General features: G+C 45.6%; 1 protein-coding gene and 1 long non-coding RNA gene across 14 annotated transcripts in view; one reads left to right on the top strand and one right to left on the bottom strand.

Moving 5' to 3' along the window:
• EYA2 (EYA transcriptional coactivator and phosphatase 2) overlaps positions 1–27,652 on the bottom strand; it is a 154,335-nt gene that overhangs the window by 20,590 nt on the left and 106,093 nt on the right. For all 13 annotated transcript variants that reach the window (XM_065566662.1, XM_065566667.1, XM_005304641.4 and 10 more), the window contains one exon: positions 11,630–11,719. In XM_065566662.1, the coding sequence (XP_065422734.1) occupies positions 11,630–11,719 (90 nt within the window). The remainder of the gene's footprint in view (positions 1–11,629; positions 11,720–27,652) is intronic.
• The window catches only part of LOC101934267 (uncharacterized), an 87,491-nt gene that overhangs the window by 26,956 nt on the left and 32,883 nt on the right, over positions 1–27,652 (top strand). The gene's annotated exons all lie outside the window — the stretch shown is intronic.

The following is a 27,652-nucleotide window of genomic DNA, read 5'->3' as shown; positions in this document are numbered from 1 at the left end:
ACCTTAGTGAGCGGGGAAGTAGGACAGGAATATCTGGGCAGCTGAACAGAAGATCCAGATTGTTTGAATGAAAATCAGCAATGAGGACATTTCCGAACCTTAATTTTCACATCTGTTGGCTTTTTTAAAATGATATTCTGGGATCTCATAGAGCTACATGATTAGTATGGTGCACACAGGCTATACCTGATTCAGGAAATATAAAGGCCCCAACCACCATAATGAGCCCCGGAGAACCGAACCTTTTCTAAAGTTCTGCAATGTTTGGACCATTCTTTTATTTACTTCTGCATCCAGGTGGGACCTGATACAGACAAGCTAAAATAACAGGAAACAGCCTGTGCTCATGATACGTCCAAATTTTACGAACGGCTCAAGAGGTTTGGAGGAGGATCCAGACTTATTTTCTTAACCAAAATAAACCAGAACTCTGAGCATCTTGAGGGTTCACATGCCCTTACAATTGACATCATGATGTACCCCTTAATGTTTTCTCCATAAGTACTGTAAATATGCAGTTCTCCCAGGTAAAACAGCCAATGACCTCTCATGTATGTGTAGACTACAACAGGTGATATTTAGGCTATCCTTGGTTAAACAAACAGCTATCCTTCACTGTAGCAATAGAGCCACTGAACAACACTCAGAATGCTTAGCCCCCAGGGACGGCTCCAAAAGGTAGGTTTATAAACACTGTACTAATCTCTCTGACACTTGCATGTTTTTCTGTTTTGCTTTTCTAGACTGCCCACCAAACAAATGTGTAAGAGAGGGATGCATCTCTTTCTAGATAGAGATGCATAGGGAGCCAGCAGGGTCTAGTGCAGGGGTAGGCAACCTATGGCGCCTGTGCCAAAGGCGGCACGCAAGCTGATTTTCAGTGGCACTCGCACTGCCCGGGTCCTGGCCACCGGTCCGGGGGGCTCTGCATTTTAATTTAATTTTAAATGAAGCTTCTTAAACATTTTAAAAACCTTATTTGCTTTACACACAACAATAGTTTAGTTATATATTATAGACTTATAGAAAGAGGCCTTCTAAAAACATTAAAATGTATTACTAGCACGAGAAACCTTAAATTAGAGTGAATAAATGACGACTCGGCACATCACTTCTGAAAGGTTGCCGACCCCTGGTCTAGTGAAATAAGCATGGAACTTGAAGCCGAAGGCACCCGAGTTCTAATTCTGCTCCTGCCTTGTTATATTGCCTTGAACAAGTCATTTATCCTCTCTGCTCTTCCATCTAATAAAAAAGAGAATGGATAATACTTGCCTTTCAATGGGGGTGTGAGAATTAGTTCATGTGTTTGCAGTGATTTGAAGAGGTAAAATGCTATATGAGGCCTATATATACATAATATTCTGTGTCGCCTGCATTTTTAGACTGAAGGCATATAAACCCAGGCACCTAATTTGTGTGCATCACAATAACTGTGTATGCAGATGATCAGTTACACATCTAAGCAGAGAGACAAGGTGGGTGAGGTAATATCTTTTATTGAACCAACTTCTGTAGAGGGAAGAGACAAGCTTTCGATCTACAGGTCTGAAGATATGAAAAAGAGCTCAGTGTAGCTTGAAAGCTTGACTCTTTCACCAACATAAATTGGTCCAATAAAAGATATTGCACCCACGTAGTTTCTCTAACATCCTAGGACCAACATGGCTACAACATTGCAAAAAAATCTAACCAGTCATTTGGGCAACAACACTCCTTGAGTTTGCAAGCTAACTATGCAAAAGCACACACGCATTTGTGCACACACTTCTAAAAATCTGGGCCTTGTGTGACTGCATCTGGGTTGCACTGACAACGGGTCCCGATTGAGGTGACATTTGTGTCACCATGTATGATGGAACAGGAGTACTTGTGGCACCTTAGAGACTAACAAATTTATTAGAGCATAAGCTTTCGTGGACTGCATCCGAAGAAGTGGGCTGTAGCCCACGAAAGCTTATGCTCTAATAAATTTGTTAGTCTCTAAGGTGCCACAAGTACTCCTGTTCTTTTTGAGGATACAGACTAACACGGCTGCTACCCTGAAACCTGTCATGTATGATGGGAATGCTGCACCTTGGAGAGCCCTCTTGAGGTCCTGGGTCCTCTGTTATGGTTCACACACAGCACTAAGTCTTGCTGCCCAGGACAAAGAAATAAATCCCACTTTTTAAGTTACTCAAGCCAAGAATTGGCTAATCTACAGTGAGTTGTATAATTGTGTGCAACGAAGAGGCAGTCGGTAGACAGTGATCAGGGGAAGGCTCTAGGTCAGAGGTGGGAAAACTACTACCCGCAGGACCCTCCTGCCCGGCCCCTGAGCTCCTGGCCCAGGAGGCTAGCCCCCGGCCCCTCCCCTGCTGTTCTCTCCCCCGCAGCCTCAGCTCACTGCGCCACCGCACAATGCTCTGGACGGCGGGGCTGCAAGCTCCTGCCGGTGCAGAGTATTAAACTGCTCCCTGTAGGAATGTGCTAGTGGTAGCAGTTACTGATACGAAGGCTTGTAAGAAAATGCTATTCCAGCAGCACAGCTGCAGAGCCGCGCCCTGACCCGGTGCTCTGGGCTGTGCAGTGGCGTGGCTGGCTCCAACCGGGTGGCACGGCTGCCTGTCCTGCTGCTCTGGGGGGCATGGCTGTAATGCCGCCAGCCACCGGTGCGGGGGGGTTGAGGGTGTGGGTCGGGGTCAGGGCGGTCAGAGGGCAGGAACAGGGGGGTTGAATGGGGGCAGGGGTCCCGGGGGGGGCAGTCAGGAAGGAGGGGGGGGGTTGGATGGGGCAGCAGGGGGCAGTCAGCGGGCAGGTCCTGGGATGGTCAGGGGAAGGGGAGCGGGGAGTTGGATGGGGCAGGAGTCCTGGGGGGGGGGGGGCTGTCAGGGGACAGGGGGATTGGATGGGACAGGAGTCCCAGGGGGGCCATCAAGGGGCGAGAAGTGGGGGGGGGGGTCGGATAGGGGGTGGGGGCCGAGCCACACCTGGCTGTCTGGGGAGGCACAGCCTCCCCTAACCGGCCCTCCATACAATTTCGGAAACCCAATGTGACCCTCAGGCCAAAAAGTTTGCCCGCCCCTGCTCTAGGTTCAAGCTCCTCCTGTCACCAAGTTGGTCGGATGATTGGTGATACTTTGACCAGCTCCCTTTACTCAGGGCCATGCGTTGGGCTGGCTGTCCGTCAATCTCACAGTGATTTGGCTTATTTAAGTAGGTTGCCAACCAAGTGAGGATGGCTTGAGTCAGGCTGCCTGAATGCTACTGCTGGTGCTCTTTCCTGCACATATACAGGTTGGCCACTCCTTGTCAAAGCAATGGCACGAGCGTACACACTCAGACACAAATAAGTTATAGATTGAATCCAGGACACAGACCTCCCTGCTGCCCTTTGGAAAACTGCCAAAGGCATATAAAAAAGACTAGTTATAACAACAGAGCCCTGGTTTACAGGCTACCCTTGCATGAGACAAGCAGGGGAGAGCGTGTGTTCTGCTTGTCCATGGCACAGGCAAAGATAAGAGCAGAGAAAGATGGAACAGCTGTGCCCTGGCTGCCTATAGAGAGCTGTATATTGTATCCAGTTTGTGCAGCTATTAAATCAGGCTCTAGAAACAGCTATTGGCAGAGCCTTTGAGTAACTTCTCTCTCCAAGGGTGATGGAGTTCTGGGATTTTTGTCTTTGGGACCCTCCTGATGGGTCAATGCTTTTGTTCCACTGCCACTGTCACATGCTCAGCTCAGCCAGCAAAGTCCAAGTTCCACAGGCAAAATGCTAAGAATTCAGCTCCTCTACAGTAGAACAGTGGAAGTTCGATGGCTCCAGACCACTTAAACTCTTGAGCTGTTTGCAGCTAATAAAAAAAATGGATGAATTATTTTTGCAGTAATATCTCCCTAAAACCTCCCCAAAAGGCCCTCTTGGCTTTGTTCATTTTTCATGTGAGAGCATTACAAAAAAATTAGACTGCTTAGTATTTCCTTAGACAAACTGGCAGCACATCCCCTAAGAGGACAACACTGCCGTTCCCTCCAGCTTTGTCAAAATGTTTAACTTAGAATGTCACACAATTGTGTATCAGCCAAGCAGTCATTCTCAACAGACTAGCTTTGGTGTGAGCAGAAGGCATCCTCCCCCAGACATCTGATTCAAACTGTGAATTAAGTGTTTTGCTATGATAGGAAGCCGCATCCTAATCTGGTTGCAGATGATCTACACAAGTGCTAATTGGGCTGTGGAAAGTTTTCAGCCTCACTGCAATGCTTCACAAATGTTTTTCCTCTCATCATGCATCCTCTGGGAGTGCTTTAATAGGTGACACGCTATCACCTATAGCCAGCACCCTCAGCTTCCACTGCAGCACTGAAAACTGCAGCTTACAGCATAAACAGTTCCGCATCTATTAAATAGGGATAAAACTTGTCCTGTGATTGCCACGTCTACTTAGATTATAAACTCTTCAGGGCAGGGAAGTGTTTGTACAGTGCCTAACAGAAACGGGCCTTGATCTCACTTGGAGCCACTGGGTGCTACTGTAACACAAAATACACACTAAATAGCAGGGGGTATCTTATCCTCTTCCTGCTGCTTTAACCCTCAAATTGCCAGCTGGTCTTTGCTGTCATTTTATTTATTTTTAAATAAACCTCCCTTAACAGTCTTTTCTTGGTAAGGTAAGCAATGAATTGGGACCTTATCAAGCATGGACACAAATATATCAACCGCCTGCCATTTAAAAGATTCATTTTATGCTGTCATTAGTTGCCACAAAGAGCCAGTGTTCTAATAAAATTTAAATTAATCTTCTATTGTGCCTTGTTAATGGTTGTTAGTGCATCAACATTAGTGAAAACCTGCTGATAATGGAAATGAGTATGCAAATGACAGTCACACCCAATTCTAGTTCCAGGAGTGCTGCGTGTGAATCATAAAGTGGTTACTTTATACAGCGTGCTGCTTTAGACAGCCCTTGGAATCACAGGATTTCGCAGTCTAATTCAAACAATCTAATCTTGGTCTTCGGGCATTTCTTCTAAAGTGATCACCATCCTGGAAGAATGCCATAATTGAAATGCAAAATTATATGTCGGGGCAAAATTTCCTTTCTAATACCTTTGGGTTAGAGACAAGCATTCCATACACAGTGTATGGGTACTGAGCTGTAACTGAATAAAACAAAAACACACAAACAAAAACCTTCATTTGAGGGAAGCTCATAAAATGGATGTTAACCAGTGTCTAACTCACTAGCTCCTATTCCTCCTGGGCAGGGCTGGATTAATGCAGGGGCTTTAGGGGCTGCAGCCCAGGGCCTCAGGCTAAGGGGGGCCCCACAGGCCCATGGGCCGGATGCAGCCCACTGCTCCTTTTCATCCGGCCCATGGCAGGTCTCCGCACCCTGAATCGGACACCGGTCCCCAAGCCTCAGTGCCCTCCACCCCACCCCTGGGGCTGGAGCCACAAGCACTGGCTCACCGATGTGTTCCTGCAGCCCCTAGGCGAGGGGCATTCCGGGAATCTCTGCGTGCTGCCCCCGCCCCCAGCGCTGGCTCCGCAATTCCTATTGGCCAGGTACTGTGGCCAATGGGAGCTGTGGGAGCAGTGCCTGTGGTGCCTGCGGGCACGGGCAGCGTGCACCTTGCAGAGCAGCCTGGCCCCTCTGCCTAGGGGCCGGACATGCCGGCCACTTCGGGGAGCAGAGCAGCGCGGAGCCAGGGTAGGCAGGGATCCTGACCAGGAGCCATCCGAGGTAAGTGCCTCCCAGCCGGAGCCTACACCCCACGCCCCCTTCCTGCACCCCAACCCCCTACCCCAGCCCAAAGCCCCCTCCCAGACCCCACACCTGCACCCAGACTCCCTGCCCCAGCCCTGAGCCCACTCCAAACCCCCAGGGGCCCCACAAAATCTAATAGCCCTGGGCCCACAGGAGAATTAATCCGGCCCTGCTCCTGGGAAACCACTAGTAAACTAGTAAAAAGACCTTGTATAGATCAATGAAAAACCTCCTGAAGTCAAATGGGGTAACGCCCAACTCCCTAATGACAAACTGGCAACCACCCACTGGGCAGAGGCCTGGTTTGCTGCTACTGCCTATCTCGTGTTCAGCTGCAGATGGTAGAGCCTGCAGAGCTTGGAGCACTCCAGCCTCCATGCCTGAATGTGTGAGAATAGACTCAACTGCTATAGCATATAACGTGTGCAATTGTCTGGAAGGTGAGCACAACAGCAGCATTTGGAGGCTCAGCAGCTTGAACTGCTAGTTCAATATAAAGGAAGGTTGTAGACGGAGGGGACCTTCGTGCAAGGGGATAATGGGAGACAAGGAATGTACCCAGCATCAAAAAAGCCTGGAGTGGCTATTACAGGTATATTCACCAACAGCTGGGAACCACTGTTCTAACAAACTCACCTTGCCAGGAAAGAGGATGGGGTAAGTGTATACAGCACACTAGTCTGAATTCTCTCTCTGTGATCTGCTAATATCTGTGGTTCCAGTACAACATCCATATGCAAGTCCTGCAGCTGACTGCAGGGAAAATAGGGCAGTGAGAAGCTTTGCTGTGCCATTGCCTTCCTGGAAATAAATAGATGCTCTTTGTGGACACCGTACTACCACTAATGAGCTCCCTCAGTTTCTTCGTTTGCCTTAGGGCTGGCTCAAATAAATGGTTAGTTTCAGTTCCTCTGGCCTTTTTCAGCTGTGTGGAAATGACAGCAGCTGTGCTTAAAATGACTGGCCTGAACACAAGTTCTCTTGCTCTGGGGTTTAACAGTATCAGACATCACACTCACCTCCCTGCAGTTTTTTTGTTCCTAATACAAGCTCTCACTTTGCCTTTCTTCTGTATATGCCTGAATGCAGGGCAGCTCCACGGGCAGTTTTAGCATTGTACCACAGTCTGGATTTAGCTTACTGAGCCCTGCTCAGGTCACCATTATGCCACTTGATGGTGCTGCTGTATATTGTAATCTCAGTAGATCTAAAACTGAATCAGTCTCTATGCTTGTTTTTCTGCCTGTCTCTTTTTTTAATAGAATATTGTTCATTGTATCTCTTTCAAGCCCAACAGTTGGTGCCCACACAATCCTCAGCTATCACTCTGCGAATACTCTGGCCTGAAAGTCATTAATTTATCATCTAAGATGCAGAAGCAGCATGGCTAGTGAATAAAGACAGTTGACATTTTTGTGTTGCTTTCTTGGGGGGACGGGAGTAGGGCAAGACAAACGTTTTTGTGGAAAGTTTTCATTTCTTCTGAAAATTTCAGTTTTTCAGTGAAAAGTCTAATGCTCCCTCTCCCTCTCCCCCCCCCCCAAAAAAAACGAGGATGTTTTCATTTAGAAAACTGGGAAAATTCTGCAAAAAAAGTTATGGGAAGAAAATAAAATTCCATAGAAAACACCTACTGCTTTCCAACCAGCTGTACTACTGATATTTGTTGACAACAATCTTCGAAGCTGTCTGATAAGCCTGTCTCTCACCTCAAATCCTCTTTGGGTAATTAAGGTTAGCTGGGGGTAACTGTTCTCAGAACTGGGTTCTGAACAATTCATGTCCTGCAGTCAGACCTTCTCTGCTGAAGGCTCTTGTACTGCTATTCACTCCCACTGTCAGGTCCATGAAAGCCATGATGCAGGACCCATTTATTCAGTTTTTTATTTTGTTGTTCTTGTGTGTTACATTTCTGAAATAAAGCAGTCAGACTGACAAGTGCTATAGAAATCAGTACAGTCATTTCTTTTCACCAGTACACCTGTATCCCATACTCACACAACTTTGCTACGGATGTGCCAAACAGGCTCAGATAACATAAAATTACCCCACACACCCAAGAATCAAGCGGAAGGTTTTTAACAGCACAGGTTGCTGCTCCAGTGGGCTTGGACTGTTTGGAGAAGGAAGCAACTGGAGTCTTTGTGAATTTCTTCATACCAATCGGACCTTTTTGAGATTTATGCATCAGCATGTAGAGTGACAAAAAGAACAACAGAATACTTCATTCTTTGTGAATTTAACCTGGAGCCATCAGGTTGTGACTAATGTGGACAAACTTAACGGTGACAGAACAGTACTCCAGGGAATGATTTTACTTAGGCCTGGTCTACACTGAAAAGTTATATTGACATAGCTATATCAGTCAGTGGCGTGTAAAAACACACACCCCTGACCGAGGTAGCTATGCCAACATAACCCCCCGTGTAGACACAGCTATGTTGATGGGAGTGGTGTTCTGTCAACACAATTAACTTCTTTCGGGGAGGTGGTGTTCCTACACCCTTCTGTTGGCGTACGGCTGCATCTACACTACAGGGCTATGCCAGCATAGCAACGGTGGTATCGTCTCCATAGCGTAGATGTAATCTTAACACTTACGTAGTCCTCTCCACCTTCACAGGGGCTATGGTGATATTAATTAATTACTCACAGTACCTATCTGAGGTAGAAGGGTGCTGTCATCATCATCATCATCTCCATTTACAGATGGGAAAACTGGGGCAGAGAGGGGCAGAGACTTACCCACTAGGTCACACAGTGCATCAGGTCTTGCAAGGACTACAGACCAATTCTAGAAGTTTTTGTGATAGCCCTTCATTAAGGCACCAGAAGCTAAGACTGGAAATCTCAAATCCTGGGTCACTTTAAATAAACCTTCTTCTAGTAGTTATAGGTGAATTTAAGAATTTTTCACCTGCCAAGACCTGAGCTAAGGATTCTGTTCTGCTTGCAGCAGCTGAAATCCTCACTGACATTTGTAACTGTGGAGGCAGTGACATTCCTCACCCTGCTCTGAGGTGCTTGGCAAGCCATCAACTGAATTCAGGTCTTGAAAGATAAGTAAAACAAGGGGGGAAATGTTCTCAAATGTAATGAGGTGCAAGTTTTAATCTTACACAGCTGTGGTACAGGTCTAGTGGAATGAGCATGGTGCTGCTACAGTGTAAGCTTGGACAAATTGCTTCCCCCTGCCTCAGTTTCCACACATGTGAAATGGAGTTAACACCATCTACCCACCTCAGATGAAGAGTGTTGGGTATGTGCTAAATATTATCACTTTTAATTTAGTGCCTTAAATAGTTTCTTCCTCTTTTTCTCCATGAAAGATTTTCACTTCACACTTTATGTATCCCCATCACTAAACACTTCTTTGGAAAACTGGGAGAGGAAGGAAATGTCAGTTCAGGTGCTACAGACCATTTGTCTTTAAAGGGAAATGAAAATTCTTAGCAAGTGAAGTCCCAATTTCTGTAAAGAGCAGTACTAGGAAAGTTTTAACTCCTTGTAACCCACATAGCAATTCAATACAGCTGAGAAGTGAAGGACAAAGGAATTAGAAGCCCTCATGGGGCCCATTTCAGGCAGGCTCTGGAACAGTTAAATTCTTACTTTTCCAAATGAATAAACAGACTGAGGAGGGATCTCTGCCTATCGGATGCAGGCACAGAACTGATGTCTTTTCCCCTAGACCATTCCAAGCAATTTCCTGAGTGTATTGTGCCCAAAGCACCTGAAGAGAATTCTAACTCATTCCTTTCAAGGAAATGTTGTCCAGCCGTAGAAAACCCTGGACAAAATTATTATGTAACTCATTTAGACCCATTCCCTATGATGGGCTGGTTACAAGCTCAAAAAGCTTTTCATCCACACTCCATAGCTAGTTGCTCAACTGTACATATGCTTTCTTTTCTTGAACTTCAGCACATGTTCTAAATGGCCTTTGGTGTGTTGTACATCAATGATGGTATATTTTTACCTAATGCTTCATCATCACAGCTGGCATTTCCTCAGTTGGGGAAGACTTTCTGGCGTTAGTGCAAAGATGCACGCATGCTCTTATTCATGCCATGAGTTTGACAGTCAGGAGCTCTTCATTTTACCTTGTGTGTGTGCAGAATAGAGCTTGTAGAGGAACAGAGACCATTTCAACAGCTTCTGTACTGGTTCAGAACTAACCCATAAGCTCTGTGCTAATGTAGTTAATGAAATTATTAAATAGCAAATTTCAGAAGGAAAAACAACATTGTCCTCATTATTACATTTAGTAAAACTACCAATAGACATCACTGTTACTCTGTTGTTGTTTTTTTAAAGCTTTAGCAAAGCAAAGTTGTCAGAGAGATGTGGCAAGGTATGCTTCCCATAAGCCAGGCCTGCACAACTCGTAAAGCGGCGAGGGCCATATTACTCCAAAGAAAACAACTGAGGGCCGAAACCCCCCAAGTGCCGCCAACCCCCCCCCCAGCACCACCCAGCCCCCCTGAAATACAACCCCCCCCCAGCACCGCCCACCCCACGGAAACAACCTCCGCAGCGCCGCCGAACCCTCCCCTCCTCCCCCGCGCGCCATCTGCTCCACAGAATTAAACCCTCTTCCCCAGCGCCGCCCCACCAAAACAGCAGTATTGAACCTTGGTAATATATACTACCTTAGCGGCCCCTAAGGTAGTATAATTAAGGTAAAAGAAAAATGTCTTTTTGCTAGAAGTAGAATAAGATCTTCCCCCCAACTTTGTAATCGATTGTCCTGTTGAATGAATGAGGTGTGAATGAGGAAGGCGTGGAAGGACAGCTGCAACGCTTGGAGAGGGCAGGGCCAACTCTAGGATTTTTGCCGCCCCAAGCAAAAAAATTTTTGGCTGCTTCCCCTTTCTTTTTCGTGCCCCCGGCCCCACCCCAACTCCACCCCTTCCAAACCCCTTCCCCAAATCCCCAGCACCGCCTCCTCCCCTGGCGTGCCGCCTTTCTCGCCCCCATTGCTTCCTACGGGCCCCCCGTGACGTCCCGCCCTAGCTCACCTCCACTCCGCCTGCTCCCCCGGGCATGCCGCCGCTCTGCTTCTCCCCCGTCCCTCTCAGGCGAGGGAGAGCGGAGAAGCGGAGCAGCAGCGCGTTCAGGGGAGCAGGCGGAGCAGAGGTGAGCTAGGGTGGGGGGGTGCAGGAAGTAACGGGGGGGTAGAGGAACCACTCCCCACTCCAGCTCACCTCTGCCACCTCCCCCGAGCGCCCCGCCACTTGGCTTCTCCTCCCTCCCAGCCTTGCTGCGCAAAACAGCTGGGGCAGCGAGGGCACTTTTTTCCCATGCCCCGGAGTCGGCATCTATGATGGCCGGCGCCAGAATGCCGCCCCTAGAAATGTGCCGCCCCAAGCACCTGCTTGTTTTGCTGGTGCCTGGAGCCGGCCCTGGGAGAGGGGATGGAAGCAAGACCAGATCAGTAGAACAGGTCAGCAACCAACTCACCACTCGCCTCCTCAGCTCCCTTGTCCCGGCTCGCCTACTCACCCCCCCGCCACTGCTCGCCCACTCAGCCCTCCACCCTCCCGGATCGCCTACTCATTCCCTGCCACTGCCCGCTCGCTTACCTACTCAGCCCTCCTCCCTCACCTGCCGCTTGTCTACTCACCCCCCCCCTCCACCCGCAGGCCGCACAGTGAGCCCATCTACTCAACCCCCGCGGGCCGCACAATCAGCCCACGCGGGCCGCATGTGGCCCCCGGGCCGCATGTTGTGCAGGCCTGCCATAAGCCATCTTAGGCCCACTTCTTTGGGTCAGTAATGAAAGTTTCAGGAGCAGAAAATGAAGGGTTTCTAAACCAGATGCAGATGATTAAATAGGAAGATGTTAAATAAAATATGCAGTTACATACCTCCAGGTCATTAAAGAACAGATGTGTATCTGCAAGGTTGAAGATCATTTCTTCCATCATAAGACCTATCCGCACAGACGTTGTGGTGTCCTGTTCGAAAGAAAAAATGTGTGTGGTCTTTAGTGATTTTAATCATCCTCTTCCCCTGATTTCTGGCTATTGGGAGTGAATTTGGGACCTGTCCTACTCATGCAGCCATTAATGTCATTTACTTCTCAAATATATTGATCATAGGTTTCTACCCTGGAATTTTACTCTGGTATATGGTTGAATTCTGTCCTCCGGTGATGTGTGCAGCTCCCTTTGAACATTAACACCCTGCACTTAGCACATTTCAGATGAGGACAGCTTAAAAACTTTAAGCTTCCAGGCTCACATGGGAGGTCAGTATTGCTCCTCATTTTACTTGTTAATGTGACTTATCTAAGGTCAAATAACAAGTCAGTGAACAGAACCCAGGAGTTCTGACTTCCAGCTCCCCTGCTCTAACCATAAAGTCAGACTCCTTTCTCTGCAGGGCATATTCACATCATTCAATCAACAAAATGTCCTCACTGTTTCTACGTTTACTCAGGTGTGTCTGGGGGTATATCCCATGGTTCTTTGCTGAGATGCTCTAAGATTCTTTCCCAGTCAATTGTGTGGGAGAACTTGTTTGTCCTTTGGGGGAATTGTGGGGAGGACACTGGAGGACTTTCTGCACGTGACTGATTTAGCCTGCATCCTCACTACAAAGTGGGTGGGTTCTAGCCAGAGTTAAAGTGCAGCCTGGGTTTTAACTCACACCTCCAGCCAGGTCAAGGCACCTCCAAACCTGAGTAAAAGGTTTGTGTGTGTGTGAAAATGGGGAGAAAGAAGGGAAAGGGGGGCTAAAACATGGTAAAAGCCAAGTTCACTTCAGAGTTAACGATATATCCTTAGTTCTATTCTTGAAATGCCCAACAACTGTAGTGGGGATCTGGTGAACAGACTAAGTGTTTCTTTTAGGTCTCATCTACACACAACAGTTGTACTACTTTAACTGTCCCCTAGTGCAGACACAGTTATATCAGTGTAAGTGTGCTTCCGGGTAGAGTTATTCCCATATAGAAATAACTGCATCCACACTAAGGTCTGTACTGGTCTAACTATAAAAACACATGTGTAAACCAGACTTGTTATGCTGTGTGTTAGAAATAACAATATGCCTCAGACACTGCATACTCCAGTTTGACCAACCCTAAGATGTTTTTTTTTTCCTGATAACTTCAAATATCAGTACTACCACTAACAGTAACGCTTAACTTTTGTATAACACTTTCATCTGCAGATCTCAAAGTGCTTTACAGAGGAAAGGCTCAAGTTCCCTAGCCACAGGTCACGACGCCTCCAGCTTTTACAAAACAAATTTATATCAGTGAAAATTACACACAGAGAGTTATCAAGAAGTCCACATAAACGTACATATCCCATGCCCTGATCCTGCCACCAATGAAACCAGTGGCAAAACCTCCACTGAGTTCAACTACAGTAGAACTGTGCCTCCTGTGGCACTGTTATAACCTTCATCCTCCTAGTTCCCCAACTTTATTTGTTGCTTTCATTCATTGCATCATATCAACCCTTAGATTGTAAACTCCTAGGGGCAGGGACCATGTCTATTTTATTTCTATACAGTGCTTTGTACAATCAGAGCACTGTATACATAAGAGTAAAATTCCTCCTGGTCACACCATTCTACCACTTGGAAAACAGTAAATGTTACCAAAACAAAATTAAATGAAATAAGATAATCACTTATTTTTCATATCATTAATTTTAAACCAGCCTTGGAAGGAAGCTCTTCTCATCAGGTAAGCAGTCCCACTGTATGGGACCTGCTCTCCACTTGTTGGGAATGTATAACTCCTGATAACTCCTTAGTTTATTAGTTCAAAACTGACAAACGAGCACCTGACACAGCTTCTTCTGTGATTTGTTGCTCCACATTGCTCCTTAGGAATCTGCTGTGACCTATACCTCAACCTAGCTCTCCACAATATTAAATACAATTCTGTCGTTTTCCATGTCACAACTTCCCACACACAGACCTTCAGCCCCAAATAATTAACTTCTGCTCCAAGCCCAGTGTGAAATAATAGGAACAAACATGACATAGAAGAGTCTTAAGTGCTATTCAGGTGAAAATTATTTTCTTAATCACTAAATAAATATTTCTATGACACAAACAAAAATACTTTGTTGTTAATTTGGTAAACACTCTCCTAGTTCAAACGGATTTTGCCTGATCAAGTTAAAAGCAACAGAGAGCTTGAAAAAGGAGAGTTTCCACAACAGGCTTTCATTTGTAATTCATCTTTATTAGGTCAGGGATCTCTCATCTTTGTGTGCCTTGAGTGTACATGTGCGTTTTTTTCCCACTGAAGTTACAAGTCCTGCTAAGACAGTACAGATTTATATGTGGACTTTGCCCTAATTTTCTGCAGATTTCTGTGGAGTCATGTTATTGCATGGTGAGGTCAGTAATGAATTAGTTTGGGAGGTCTACTAGGGAACACAATGTTTGGAGGCTGAGTATGTTTCAATCAACCTTTGTGGCAGATGCTGTTGACACGGATGGTGTATCACACAGTAACCTAATTATTACGCATTCTTGGTGTAGCTCTTTAATTAGAGGACAATGGCTGTGGTTTCAGCTTTATGGATGACTCATAGGGACTGCACTAAACTAGAGAAAAGCTCCGTCACTCATGCTTGAACATGCTTACCACTGCCCTGGAGAGAACGGCACTTTCTCCTATTGGGTGGAAAGTAAAAATCAAAAGCTTCTCGTTGAACACTCCTGATCCAAAATGTTGTCATCAGAAGTCTAAAGTCACTCACCTGCAACGTCTTACATTTAAGTATTTGTTTATTTCATGTCAGTGCAACAATTTCTCTCTGAGAATATTTATGTATGGGGATCAAGGATCAGAGTAAGAACCATGTCTATGCTGTTGATTTCAGCTACTGGAGTAGCCACCTCCATGTGAAATCCTAACACACACTAGCAAACCTGCTGTTAGTGACCAGGATATAGGTGGTCTGACCTAGTGGTCAGAGCAGGAGTCAGGTCTCATGAGTGCAGCAGGCATCCGGGGAACAGAGTTGAGGATTAACACCAGAGTCAACTGCTGATTACCTAAGCCAGAGTCAGAACCAGGAATCAAAGCTGAGGGTCAGAAATGGGATCAGATACCAAGAGTCAAGCCAGAGTCACAAGTCAGAGCCAGGACTGGTAAATGATTGTCAGAAGTGAGGCATAAAGGCAGGAACCGGAGAAGAAGAAAGGATCAGGCATGGAGCATGAACACAGTGGGAAATAGGCGCAAGGGCAGGGGTAAGGAGCAGAATAGGAATCAGGAACGGGATTGAATGCAGGCACCAGTAGGGTCCAACACAACAGCAACAGGCAATCACCAAGTTGCTCAGATAATTTCCTGTGCCTCCCTCTGTCTTAAATAGCATGGTTGGACCAATTGGTGAAGCCAGGCGATCCTCCAGTCAGGATTCCTGTGGGTAGTGCCTTGGCTGAGGCTGTAGTTCTGCTAGCTCCTTGGCCCACCAGGTTTCAGCTGACATCAGGTGGTGGCCAGGATGCGGTGGCTCTCTGGGAACTCACAGGCCGGGGTTTGAGGACTGGGACATCACACCTGCTATAAGCTGCGATCTGCCCCAATGCAACTTTACCTCTGCTTGAAACTGGGGTAAGACGCACTGTTGCAAAACGTGTCTTTAAAAGGGCATTGCCTGCCTATTCTAGGAGTTCACATCAATGCATGTACCTAGGTCGGTACCACCAATGGTTAAAATCAGAGCAAATCATCAACGTACATGACGCCATCACATAGTGACACAAGTTAGAACACATTAATTTTCTTAGGCATACTGGTGCTTGGGAGGCTTTACTTAATATTTTGTGCATGTGTTTTGGCTATCATAAAAGCTCCAGGTGAATAACACTGAACTGAATTTTATTATCCAATAAAGTTACTGTCATGGACTAGCACATAGGGAGTCTGATCGGGTGGTCAGACCTAGTGGTCAGAGCAGGAGACAGGCTCCTGGATCCAGAGGCAGGGGTCGGAGAAAGAGTCAGAAGTCAAGCCAAGGGTCGGAGACAGAGTCAGCAGACAGGGGTGAGGGTGTAGAACCAGGGATCTGGTACAAGGCAGGAACCAGGAGTAGGGCAGGAGTCAGACAAGGTCCAATGTAGCAGCTAGGCAGGAATTCATCTAGGTCCTCAGACAACTTCTTTGCCTCCTTCTGGCTTAAATAGCAAGTCTGAGCCAATTGGAGAGGCCGGATGTCTCTTCCAATCAGGAGCTTTATGGGCAGTGCCTCCATTTTGAACTAGGATCCATCAGCCCACACTCCCTGCTGGTACCAACAAGCTGCTAGGTGATGGCGGCATCTGGGGCAGGGGCGCCGGATCCTTCGTAAAAGTGGGGGGCCATGAGACCCTGCCCCCTCCATGGCTCTGCCCCTCCTCTTCCCTCTGAGGCCCTGCCCCCAGGCCAGAAGCAGGAGCCTGGCCAGGGTAACAGCCGCCCAGGCAGTTGTGGGGAGCCCCAGATCCTCCACCTGCCCTGAGTGGGGGGCCCGAAAGCCACCCCTGGCCCATGTCCCCATCTTCCATGGCCCCCCACCCAGGATAGGTGAAGAGTTCGGGGCTCCCCACAGCTGCTTGGGTTCTCCGGGTGGCTCTTACCTTGGCCCGACTCCATCTTCTGGCCTGGATAGGGGCAGAGCCTCGGGGTCCGAAGAGCAGCAGTTGGGCCCAGGCAAGAGCAACCCAGTGGGCCTGGGGCGCTGTGGGGAACCCTGGACCCTCTGCCTGCCCTGGGGGATGGGGACATGGGCCAGGGGGCTGCTCTTGGGAACCCCAACTAGGTCAGCTGGAGGGTCCATGGCTCCCCACAGCTGTCCAGGCCCCCCAGCCAGTTCTTACCTTGGCCTGGCTCCAGCTTCCAGCCTGGTCGGGGGACAGGGCCTCAGGTGGAATAGGAAGGGTAGGGGACCAGGGCCCGTCCTGAAAAGTGGACAGACCAGGCCCTCCCATTTTCAAAAGGCCTGGGTTCAAGACACGCAATCCCTCAAAGTTACATCAAGGGAGCTGTTTTTGAAGAAAGACGTTGCTAGGAAGGAATCAATTTTTTGTTTTAATGAAGCAATTTATTTCTTCTATATACCAAGGGCCATTGCCTTTTAAACCTCTTTTAGCATATCTCATTGTTTGGTATCTTTCATTTGTTTCTTTTCTTTGGGTCTGTTTGCAGCTTTACTGGTATTGATGGCCAAAGTGGAGTGGGGAATGTTTGTGCAGAACAGTGTATGAAGTTCACTTTCTCTTAAACCAAAACAATATGTAGAATAAACTGCAGAGGAGAAAAAAATCTTTCCCTTGAGATAGAGTGTGTGATGGAATGAAAATAAAAACAGAAAAAAGGGGAAGTCATTTGGGGAAATAATTTGGCACTAATGCATAGCTCTGTATGGACACTTCCTCTACAGTGGGATTCTTTTCCAAGTCTTAAACAGCCTGACAAAGTTAAACAGGAAAATCAGCACTTCCAGTATTATCTATTATATGTATTTGTGCCCAAAAGCACCAGCCAAGGCTGAGGTATCATTATACTAGATACTGTTTTTACATGTAGATGCATAGATTTGAATTCATCCAGAAATAAGACCGTTCAATATCTGAAGGCAGGACAGACTCTGTCCTCCTCTCTGGGAGGACTTGATTTTCTGGAAGATCACTTTGAACAAGTTGGAAGCACTGTCAGCTCAGTATCAAACCGATATGTCTAGGGTAGAACACAAAATCAGTGTCCGGATACAATTGTTTGAGACCCGTGTAAGCCTATGTAAATAGTTTGAAGCTGATGTCAATACAGGTATTGGGACACAAAGACAGACTTAAGGCCCATAGTAATTGTCATATGGAGACTTTGCTCCACAGCCAGCTTTCTCTTTGCACTCCCTTCCTACCAGGACAGGCTGAATACTGGACTCAGTCCTGCTCTCCTGTCACCATGCCTAAAGAGCTATTCCAGCAGCCAGTAATCGGCCAGGCATAAGGGAGCGCTCGTTTTGGGAGAGCAGGTTCGTATCATACAAGCCGCTACAGTGGCTCTGCGTTACCTGAGGATCCCCTTAGGCTGTAGGGAGATGCTCTACTAGCTGGCTAAGACAGCTTTTGGGCAGCTTTGTATCAGCAGAGGAGTGCAAAGTTGCCCTAATACTCTGGAATGCTGAGCCCTATAACTCTCAGGGATCTGTTACTTCCCCAGTGTGTTATGCTTGTGTGCACTGAGAACAATTAACCCAAATTGCCCAGTTCGAAGTGATACTTTCACTTTGCACAGGAATCCACTGGGAAGACTGGGCCCTCAGACTCTAGAAAATGAATCTCCTCCCATCAACCAGTCCTCACGATGAAAATTAATTAAATGGGAAATACTAGCCCTGAGTGTTTGTTTAGTAACATTAGAAGAGCCAAGTCCTACCTTTTTACTAATCTCTGGTTATGCTTTAGCAAAGAAGAACAATAAGAAGATGGGATAGAAAACAAGAAATAAACCCCTTACACACAAAACCTAGGCTATCACAATCCATCCCTGAATGTGTCACCTCACCTCAGCCATACACAGCTACTGGCCTGGCGTTTCCTAATGTGGTAAAATTAAACAGCCTCACTCAATTACCTGTGAGGCTCGCTTGTGGCACTAAGAGATGATCCAGCAGCCCCTAGGGACTTCAGCTGCTGTGCCACCATTGGATGTAACACCTGCTCCTTCCCATGGGACTGGAGAGGCTAGCATAACGCATAAAGCAGCATCAGTTTAGAACAGTCCCTTGTGCACTAGGAAGTACAATACAAGGACTGAAGCTGTGCCCATCGAATGCAGGAGGGAAGACCCTTGCACCCTTACCTCACCTTGCTCTCCTGCCTGGGCTGAGCGCTTAGCTTGTAAAGAATAGGGAGGTTAATTACACATTCCCGCTGTCAAACACTCTGCTTCAGTATATTTCTCCATGGGCAGGAAAATCTCCAACTCCTTCTCCATGAGCAAGGTGGGCTGCCAAAAATGGAAAGACATAACTTTTTCTACAACGATTTGGACTGATAGTATTTGAACTGGTGAGTGACATTAAAACAGTCTGCTTGTGATGTGTTCAGTCATCGCTGTCATTTCTAGCCAAGGAGGGCTTCGGGATTACATGCTACTGCACAGTTCAAGTCAGGTGCCTGATGCTGTGAGATGCCTTGCACCCGCTATTCCTATTGGACTAAAGGCATCCAGAATCTCCTAGGATCTGGCTCCATTGCTCTGGGGGAATTATGTTTTGTTCTCTTGCTATAAGAGCAGCCATTCTGGGGAAGATCAATGATCTATCCAGGGCTAGCACAGCTTCAGAGGAAGGCAAAAAATGCTCAGTCCATCAGGGTGAAGTTTGTTCTTGATCCCACTTAGTGACTGTGGTGTTATTGTGACTTTAAGAGAATGAACAGACTCTTCAGCGTGTGGAGGTGATAATCTGAGGATGCAGTTGGTTTTAGGTTAGACTGATAGATTGACCTGTATATATGTTAACAATAGACTTTATTAGATATACAGTTAAGTTACTAACAATGAATTATTATTAAGACTAGTGGATTATTTGAATATAAACCAACACTGATCAGCTAATGCAGGTAGCTACAGAGGTTGGGGGGTTGTTTGAAGCTACCCGCAGACCAGGACACACCACCGCAAAGTAGCAGAACAACAGATGCAAAACTTGCAGATATAGCTCCACAGCTACGATGATCAACACACCCCACCACAACTCACCTTTCAAGACTCATGGGACCCACACATGCTGTATCACAACGTGCGGTGTACTTCATCCAGTGCACTGAATGCCCCAATAGCAACTATGTGGGTGAAACTGGACAATCACTACGTTCTTCAATGAACTGACACAGGAAAATGATAAAAGACAAAAAACACCATATCACCTATGGGTGAACGCTTTTCACAAAGCGATCACTCTATATCTGACCTCTCAGTCCTCATCCTCAAAGGAAAACTGCACAACACCTTCAAAAGATGAGCTCGGGGGGGGGGGGGGTTTAAATTCCTATAATTTTGCTAGATACTAAAAATCTTGGAATGAATAGACACACTGGATTTACGGTTTATTATAATCTGTAACCTACTTAAACTACCTCCCCAGTTTTGGGGTTTTTTTTTTTTTTGCCTTTCCCTCCTATGACTGGAGAGGTGTTAATGGGCTATTTCACCTTGAATGCTCCCTTGAAATATGTGTTAACTAATTATGCTAAACAATCTGTTCCACCTTGTATTTAGTATCAGGAGGTAGCCGTGTTAGTCTGTATCTACAAAAACAACAAGGAGTCTGGTGGCACCTTAAAGACTAACAGATTTATTTGGGCATAAGCTTTCGTGGGTAAAAACCTCACTTCTTCATCTGTAACTTTCACTCTATGCATCTGAAGAAGTGAGGTTTTTACCCACAAAAACTTATGCCCAAATAAATCTGTTAGTCTTTAAGGTGCCACCAGACTCCTTGTTGTTTTTGTAGATACAGACTAACACGGCTACCCCCTGATACTTGACACCATGCAAGGCACTAAATTTATCCGTATGGAGTGGAAATCCATCAACCTCAACAAAAAACTTGCACAGATACAGACAGACATCATCTTACTCTCCAAATGCAAAGAGATGGACATCATACCAAATGGACTGAAGGTAAAAAATCCATTGCAATCAACATACTACACTGACTATGGTGAGAGACTGTGCCACACACTCTCAAAGAAACTGAGGAACCACCTGATCAGTATCCTTTACAGCAGACAGGAGAAGATCAAGAATGAGCTCTCAGAACAACACTGGTTCTCCACTTGTGAAGTAACTCCCTGCTCTCCTTGTGTCAGTATATAATACCTGCATCTGTAGCTTTCACTCTATGCATCTGAAGAAGTGAGGTTTTTACCCACGAAAGCTTATGCCCAAATAAATCTGTTAGTCTTTAAGGTGCCACCAGTCACCTTGTATTTAGCTGTGACATTGAATATCTTTCCCAGGCCTAAAGAAGAGCTCTGTGTAAACTCAAAAGCTTGCCTCTCTCACCAATGGAAGTTGGTCCAATAAAAGATATTACCTCACCCACCTTGCCCTAAAGTATGCATTCAAAACACATGTATTTGTTACCACCTGCAGCTACTATCCCTCCAGTTGGCTGGCCCATCAGAGCCAGTTACCTCCTACTTTATAGCTCTTGGTGATATTGTAAAAGGAAGTGAGTAGGCAGATTTATCTCTGGCAATCTCTCAAGTGTAAGTCATTCTCTCCTTGGTTTCGGCTTCCAAAACACTCTAGTTCCAAGCTTCTGTCTTGTAGGTAAATTGTTCAGACTTGCATGCCATTAGCAAAGGGGCAGAGCTGGCTGCTTTGATAACACATGCAGGATAACACATTGAGGCAGCTTGTTGTCTGAGTTTGTCTCTGTTTAGATATGTGCCAATTAACCTGACATTCTGGATGTTAGGACAATGTAATTCTGAGCCCACATCTTGAATTCAGCTTTTTTGCCTTAAATAAAAAAAACAAACCCTAGTATTTAAAACCAATCAGACTTTAAGCTCCTGCCAAATACCTGTTTATGCCGTGAACAAATAATTACTTTTCTACAAGGAAGAAAGTATTAATTAAGAGTATTCATCAGACTCCTATTCTGTGGGGTTTATCTGATGGAGGTGTCAGCCAGAGGTGAGAGATGGATTAGTACACAATCAAGGACTTTCCAAGTTAAATCTGCTCCTTGTGGTTAGCTGTTAATAATGAAGTTGTCACTAAAAGAAAGAATTTAATGGTTTTAATTGGGTTTAATTACTTGGAAACTCCTGGAAAATGGACCAGTTTGTTTGGTTGAAATATATAAAAAAGTGAAGGTTGTAAAGAGCGAGAGGAAAGAGAGGGCTGGGCCACATGTTTGAACAAAGACTGGTTGTAAGAATCATTTATTCTTTGGCTGTTGAGTTGCATACCTTGATCAGAATATGAGAGATGGATGTGGCTTTCTCATCCATAAGTAACCAGCAGGGGTGTGCATAGGTTCTGTTATTTCTAGTGCAAGTAGGCATGTTTTTTTATATTGGGCTTTGTGAGGAGGGGTATCCTTCAAAAGTCCGGGGGGGGGGGGGGAGAGGCATTTATAGAGCTAGACTAATGCTAGATGTAATCTTCTCCAAGCATTTCAGTTCCTAGATGGTAGAGCTATGATAAGATGGGGGTAAATTTTTCAAAAGTGCTTAAGTGACTTAGGAGTCAAGTCCCATTTCCAAAAGTGATTTAGGAGCCTAACTCTTATTGAAAGTCAAAGGGACTTTTAGAAAATGGGACTTAGTCACTTAAAAATTTCACTCCAGATATACAGTAATAAGTCACCAGGACCAGATGGTACTCATCCAAGAGTTCTGAAAGAACTCAGATGTGAAACTGCAGAACTACTAACTGTAGTTTGTAACCTATCATTTAAATCAGCTTCTGTACCAAATGACTGGGGGATAGCTAACGTGACACCAATTTTTAAAAAGGGCTCCAGAGGTGATCCCGGCACTTACAGGCCAGTAAACCTGACTTCAGTACCGGGGAAATTGTCAGACACATAGAGAAACATAATTTGTTGGTGAAGAGTCAACATGGTTTTTGTAAAGGGAAATCATGCCTCACCAATTCTTTGAGGGAGTCAACAAACATGTGGACAAGGGGGATCCAGTGGGTACAGTGTAGATAGATTTTCAGAAAGCCTTTGACAAGGTCCCTCACCAAAAACTCTTAAGCATAGTGAGCTGTCATGGGATGAGAGGGAAGGCCCTCTCATGGACTGGCAACTGGTTAAAAGATAGGAAACAAAGGATAGGAATAAAGAGTCAGTTTTCAGAATGGAGAGAAATAAATAGTGGTGTTCCCCAGAGATCTATACTGGGACCAGTCCTATTCAACATATTCATAAATTATCTGGAAAAAGGGGTAAACTGTGAGGTAGCAAAATTTGCAGATGATACAAAACTCAAGATAGTTAAGTCCCAAGCAGACTGCAAAGAGCTACAAAAGGATCTCACAAAACTGGGTGTCTGGGCAACAAAATGGCAGATGAAATTCAATGTTGATAAATGCAAAGTAATGCACATTGGAAAACGTAATCCCAACTATACATATAAAATGATGGGATCTAAATTAGCTGTTACCACTCAAGAAAGAGATCCTGGAATCATTTTGGATAGTTCTCTGAAAACATCCACTCAATGTGCAGCGACAGTCAAAAAAACTAACAGAATGTTGGGAATCATTAAGCAAGGGATAGATAATAAGACAGAAAATATCATATTGCCTCTATATAAATCCATGGTACACCCACATCTTGAATACTGCGTGCAGATGTGGTCACCCCATCTCAAAAAAGATATATTGGAATTGGAAAAGGTTCAGAAAAGGTCAACAAAAATTATTAGGGTATGGAATGGCTGCCATATGAGGAGAGATTAATAAGACTGGGACTTTTCAGCTTGGAAAAGAGATGACTAAGGGGGGATGTGATAGAGGTCTACAAAATCATGACTGGTGTGGAGAAAGTAAATAAGGAAGTGTTATTTACTCCTTCTTATAACACAAGAACTAGGGGTCACCAAATGAAATTAAGAGGCAGCAGGTTTAAACAAACAAAAGGGAGTATTTTTTCACACAATGCACATGTGGAACTCCTTGCTAGAGGATGTTGTGAAGGCCAAGACTATAACAGGTTAAAAAAGAACTAAAGTTCATGGAGGTCCATCAGTGGCTATTAGCCTGGATGGTGTCGCTAGCCTCTGTTTGCCAAAAGCTGCAAATGGGCAACAGGGGATGGATCACTTCTTGATTACCTGTTCTGTTCATTCCCTCTGGGACAACTGGCATTGGCCACTGTCGGAAGACTGGATACTGGGCTAGATGGCCCTTTGGTCTGACCCAGTATGACCATTTTTATAACCTCATTATGCCAATCCCATGACCATCTCCCATACGCTAAAAGTGCCCGTGAAACACATACACATGAATTTGTTTTACCTGAACTCTGAAAAATTCAGGTTTATTAGCCATCTTGTGGAACCTGAATGAACAGCCCTAATAACCACTACCACTGTAAACTTTGCCAGACAAAAGTACATGCCAGACAGAAAAAAATCCTTCCCTGATTTCTTTTATTCATAGCTGCCTTTTTGTATATCCAGCTAATGTGATTTGGGAAGTAACAAAACAAACCCTGCTAACATCATCCAGGGCACCTGAAAGGTACCTAAATACCAGCAGTAAATCCCAAAGGCAGCACTGAATTAAATCAGATGAGATGTTCTTTTTGATCTGTTTCATACAATTGACTTGGCTCCTAAAATCTTTTTCTACAGTGAATGTCTAATGGAAAGTTACTACAATACTAAAAATAGTAAGATTTTTTTCAAATCCATTTTAACATAGTTGCTCATAGTACAAGCCAATCTTTATGTCTGTATCTTTAAGAACTGCTGAAGTGCTTCTTGTGCAGGTTTATTCCAGTCTAGCCTCTATTGTTTTTCTTCACGGAACTCTGAGTAAGAAGAGCAAAGAACAATTTCTGGTAGCAATCGGCTTAGTTTTAAACACCCCTTTCTCACAGACAGTCCTGATCTCCCCACGAACGTTCCACATCCTGCAAGTTTGGCTTGCGAGGTATAAAATAAACATCTTGAAACATCTTTGGGGCTAAACTGACATTGTGATGACATTATTTGTATTACAGTAATAGCTAGCGGCCCTGACCAAATTCAGGGCTCCACTGCTAAGCAGTGTACGCACACACAGGCCTTTACTAGACTAATACTTTCTAACTAACATAATTGCAAAGTCTTGGGTAGACAAGGCAAACTGCCTTTAACATGTGTTAAGCTGATGGGCTTAGCTGGGGATAGGGCAGCTTAGACTTTAACTTGACCATCTTAGCATATATTACATTATGCACTGCCTTGTCTACACTGCGATTTCTCAAAGACGTTAGCTAATGTATTGTAACATCACACCTTTAAATCTTAGTGTAGACAAGGCCACACTGAAAGTCATTAACTACCCCAAAGAGCTTGCAGTCTAAATAGATAAGACTTTAAGGGTAGGAGGAAAAAGTAGCATTATCATCCCCATTTTACTGATGGAGAACTGAGGCACAGAGAGACTTAGTGACTTGACTTGCCCAACGTCACAAAGGACTCTATGGCAGATCAGGGAACTGAATTCAGATGTCTTGCCTCTCAGTTCAGTGACTTATCCACTAGACCAGGGATTGGCAACCTTTGGCACGCGGCTCGCAAGGATAAGCACCCTGGCGGGCCGGGCTGGTTTGTTTACCTGCCGTGTCCGCAGGTTCAGCCGATCGCGGCTCCCACTGGTCGCGGTTCGCCACTCCAGGTGGGAAGCGGCGTGGGACAAAGGATTTGCTGGCCGCCGCTTCCCACCACCCCCATTGGCTTACCCTGGAGAGCCACGTGCCAAAGGTTGCCGATCCCTGCACTAGACCATGCTGCCTCTCCTGAAGGTATCCTCCTTAGTCTGTCATCACTAACTATAATACAGAGACTGTCCTATTGAACATTAGAAAACCACTAATTTCTGGTTGCAGTCCATTTACAGGTCTCTTGCTGTTGGATCCCTCATTCACAGCTTATTCAGCGTATGATGCAATTCAGGATCGCCATCAGAGGAACTGATCAGCTTGTCTGGCACAATACTGCTGTGTTACTCATAGACTCATAGACTTTAAGGGTCAGAAGGGACCATTATGATCATCTGGTCTGACCCCCTGCATGCTGCAGGCCACAAAACCGTCCCTACCCTTCCCTTGACTCTGCTGATGAAGTCCCCAAATCCTGTGTCTTGGTGACGAGTTTCAGCAATCACTTTAAAGGCTTGGTTCTTTTCATATGGAGTTTTGCTGGCTAGTGACTGCTCGTCAGAATGTAAATAAAGCTGGTGCTTCCCTAAGACTTGCATCTGGCCCCAGTTCTGTTTTGGTTATACACATTGCTGCTCCGATTCTCTCATGTTGCATTATTTGTTTTCACTGTGATCTTGACAACAAACACTGTGATGGATCCATTCCTTGTCGGGCTTAAAAACTGGACCCTCAGATTAAAAAAAGACCTATGATACCTTTTTGACCTAAAGGAGAATATTCAATATTGGTCAGCAGTAATGTGGAATCCTGCTTCTAGGCTCTGGCCAGTGGAGGGCAAACCTGCTGGAATCCTGATTTCTCTTGCTTGGCTAGCAGCCTCCTCAGTCTTCTGTGCCATCCTCAGTATACCTCAAAGGTGGTAATATGGATATTTTCACATAGTTCAAAAGCAAATTCTGAAAAGACTCCAAATTACTGATGCTCCTTGAGTTGTATTTGATAAATATTTCCCGTTGGAGATAAAACAAGAAAATGCACTATGCAGTTATACTTTGCTGCCAGCGTAAGACATCAAAAGCAGCAATTATAGATCCAAAAATAAACCTGCAGCCTCGTATTCAAGAGGTGATTACATCTGCCTCCTATAAACTGTAGGGCACAACCAAAGTGCACACTCTCTTTTGTCAGGCAGCTGGGAGCTCTGAAGTTCCCACTTGCTAAGTCTACAATACCAGCATGCCTTTCTTCGTCGCCTTCAGACTGCAGTTTGTGGAGAGCATAGTAACCCTTGCTGGCCACACATTGAGGAATCTATTCTTAAAACATAATGCAGGATGCATTATAAAATATTAATTCCTTTCAGAACCCACCCAAGGCTCGTTTCGGGGTACTATTGCCATGTTGTATCCCTACATCTCTGTCCTGCACCATTTTAATGTGTTTCAAAATAATTTCCAAGTGCCAGATGCAGAGCCATGGACGTGAGACCTCCTTCCAGAAGACAGGCATATTTAGGGTCAAGTGACTTGGGCCAGGAAATAAAGTTCAATCTCTTACCAGCGGACTTGTGTGTCACATGTTTATTTGAGGTATGGCCAGAGATGGGTGAAAGCATCGTCTCAGCGGGCAAAACCATTGAAGCTGTCAAGAGTAATCCTGCCTTCTCATCTTGGCAAAACAAAGTGAAACCTCTTTTTCCCTTTTGAGTGTGTATATATGTACGCATGGCAGTGATTAAACCAAAAGGCAGTTTCTTTAGATGAAAAACTCTTTTTTGCTCTTTTGTTATCCAAGCAGCAGACTTAACTCGGACACATGGAAGTCAGATTGAAAATGGCAGTATCGTGCTATCCATCCTGTGTCACTTTTCACACAGCAGCAGCATGTTGAAGTCCAGTGCAGCACTATATGTTAGTTATTAATCACATTTATTACAGTAGCACCTGAGGGCCAACCAAGAATAGGGTCCCATTGTGCTAGGTGCTGTACAGACACTGAGTAGTAGATGGTCCCTGCCCCGTAGAGCTTTCAATCTAAATAGACAAGACAGACACGGGGTAGGGAAAGGGACAGAACACACGGGCAGGTGTGGAGTAAAGATGAGGCAAAGAGACAGTGGAGAAGGGGGAGGGCGAAGATGACAGCAAACAGCCATTCAGCACAGGGCAGAAAAACTCCAGCCGAAATGATGGAAAGTTCTCTGAATGTCCAGAGGTCCCTGCTTGTGCAGCTTCTGATCCTTGTGTCTGGCTCCTCTCCTGCAGTTTTTCCTGCAGGCCACATTGTGGGGGTGGCATGGGAAGACACCCTCTGGTTCCTTGGACCCACAGATTGGAAGGGTCTCCCCAACCCAGATCTGCATCCAGGACATGCTTGGGGGAGGGTTGGCCCCAGTTGGACTCCATTTTGCCCCCTGCTCCCCAGTGCAGCAGTCCTGCTTTGACTGCTTCTGGTCCCACTGGCTGGAGTCTTACATAAGAGACTCCTGCCTTTATATGCATGTACCTGTCCAGATATAGTTGGGGA

Source organism: Chrysemys picta, chromosome 13 (assembly GCF_011386835.1).
Source record: "Chrysemys picta bellii isolate R12L10 chromosome 13, ASM1138683v2, whole genome shotgun sequence".
Lineage (NCBI taxonomy): Eukaryota > Metazoa > Chordata > Testudines > Emydidae > Chrysemys > Chrysemys picta.
Note: the sequence above shows the minus strand (reverse complement) of the source record. Positions and strands in the feature narration are given on the sequence as shown.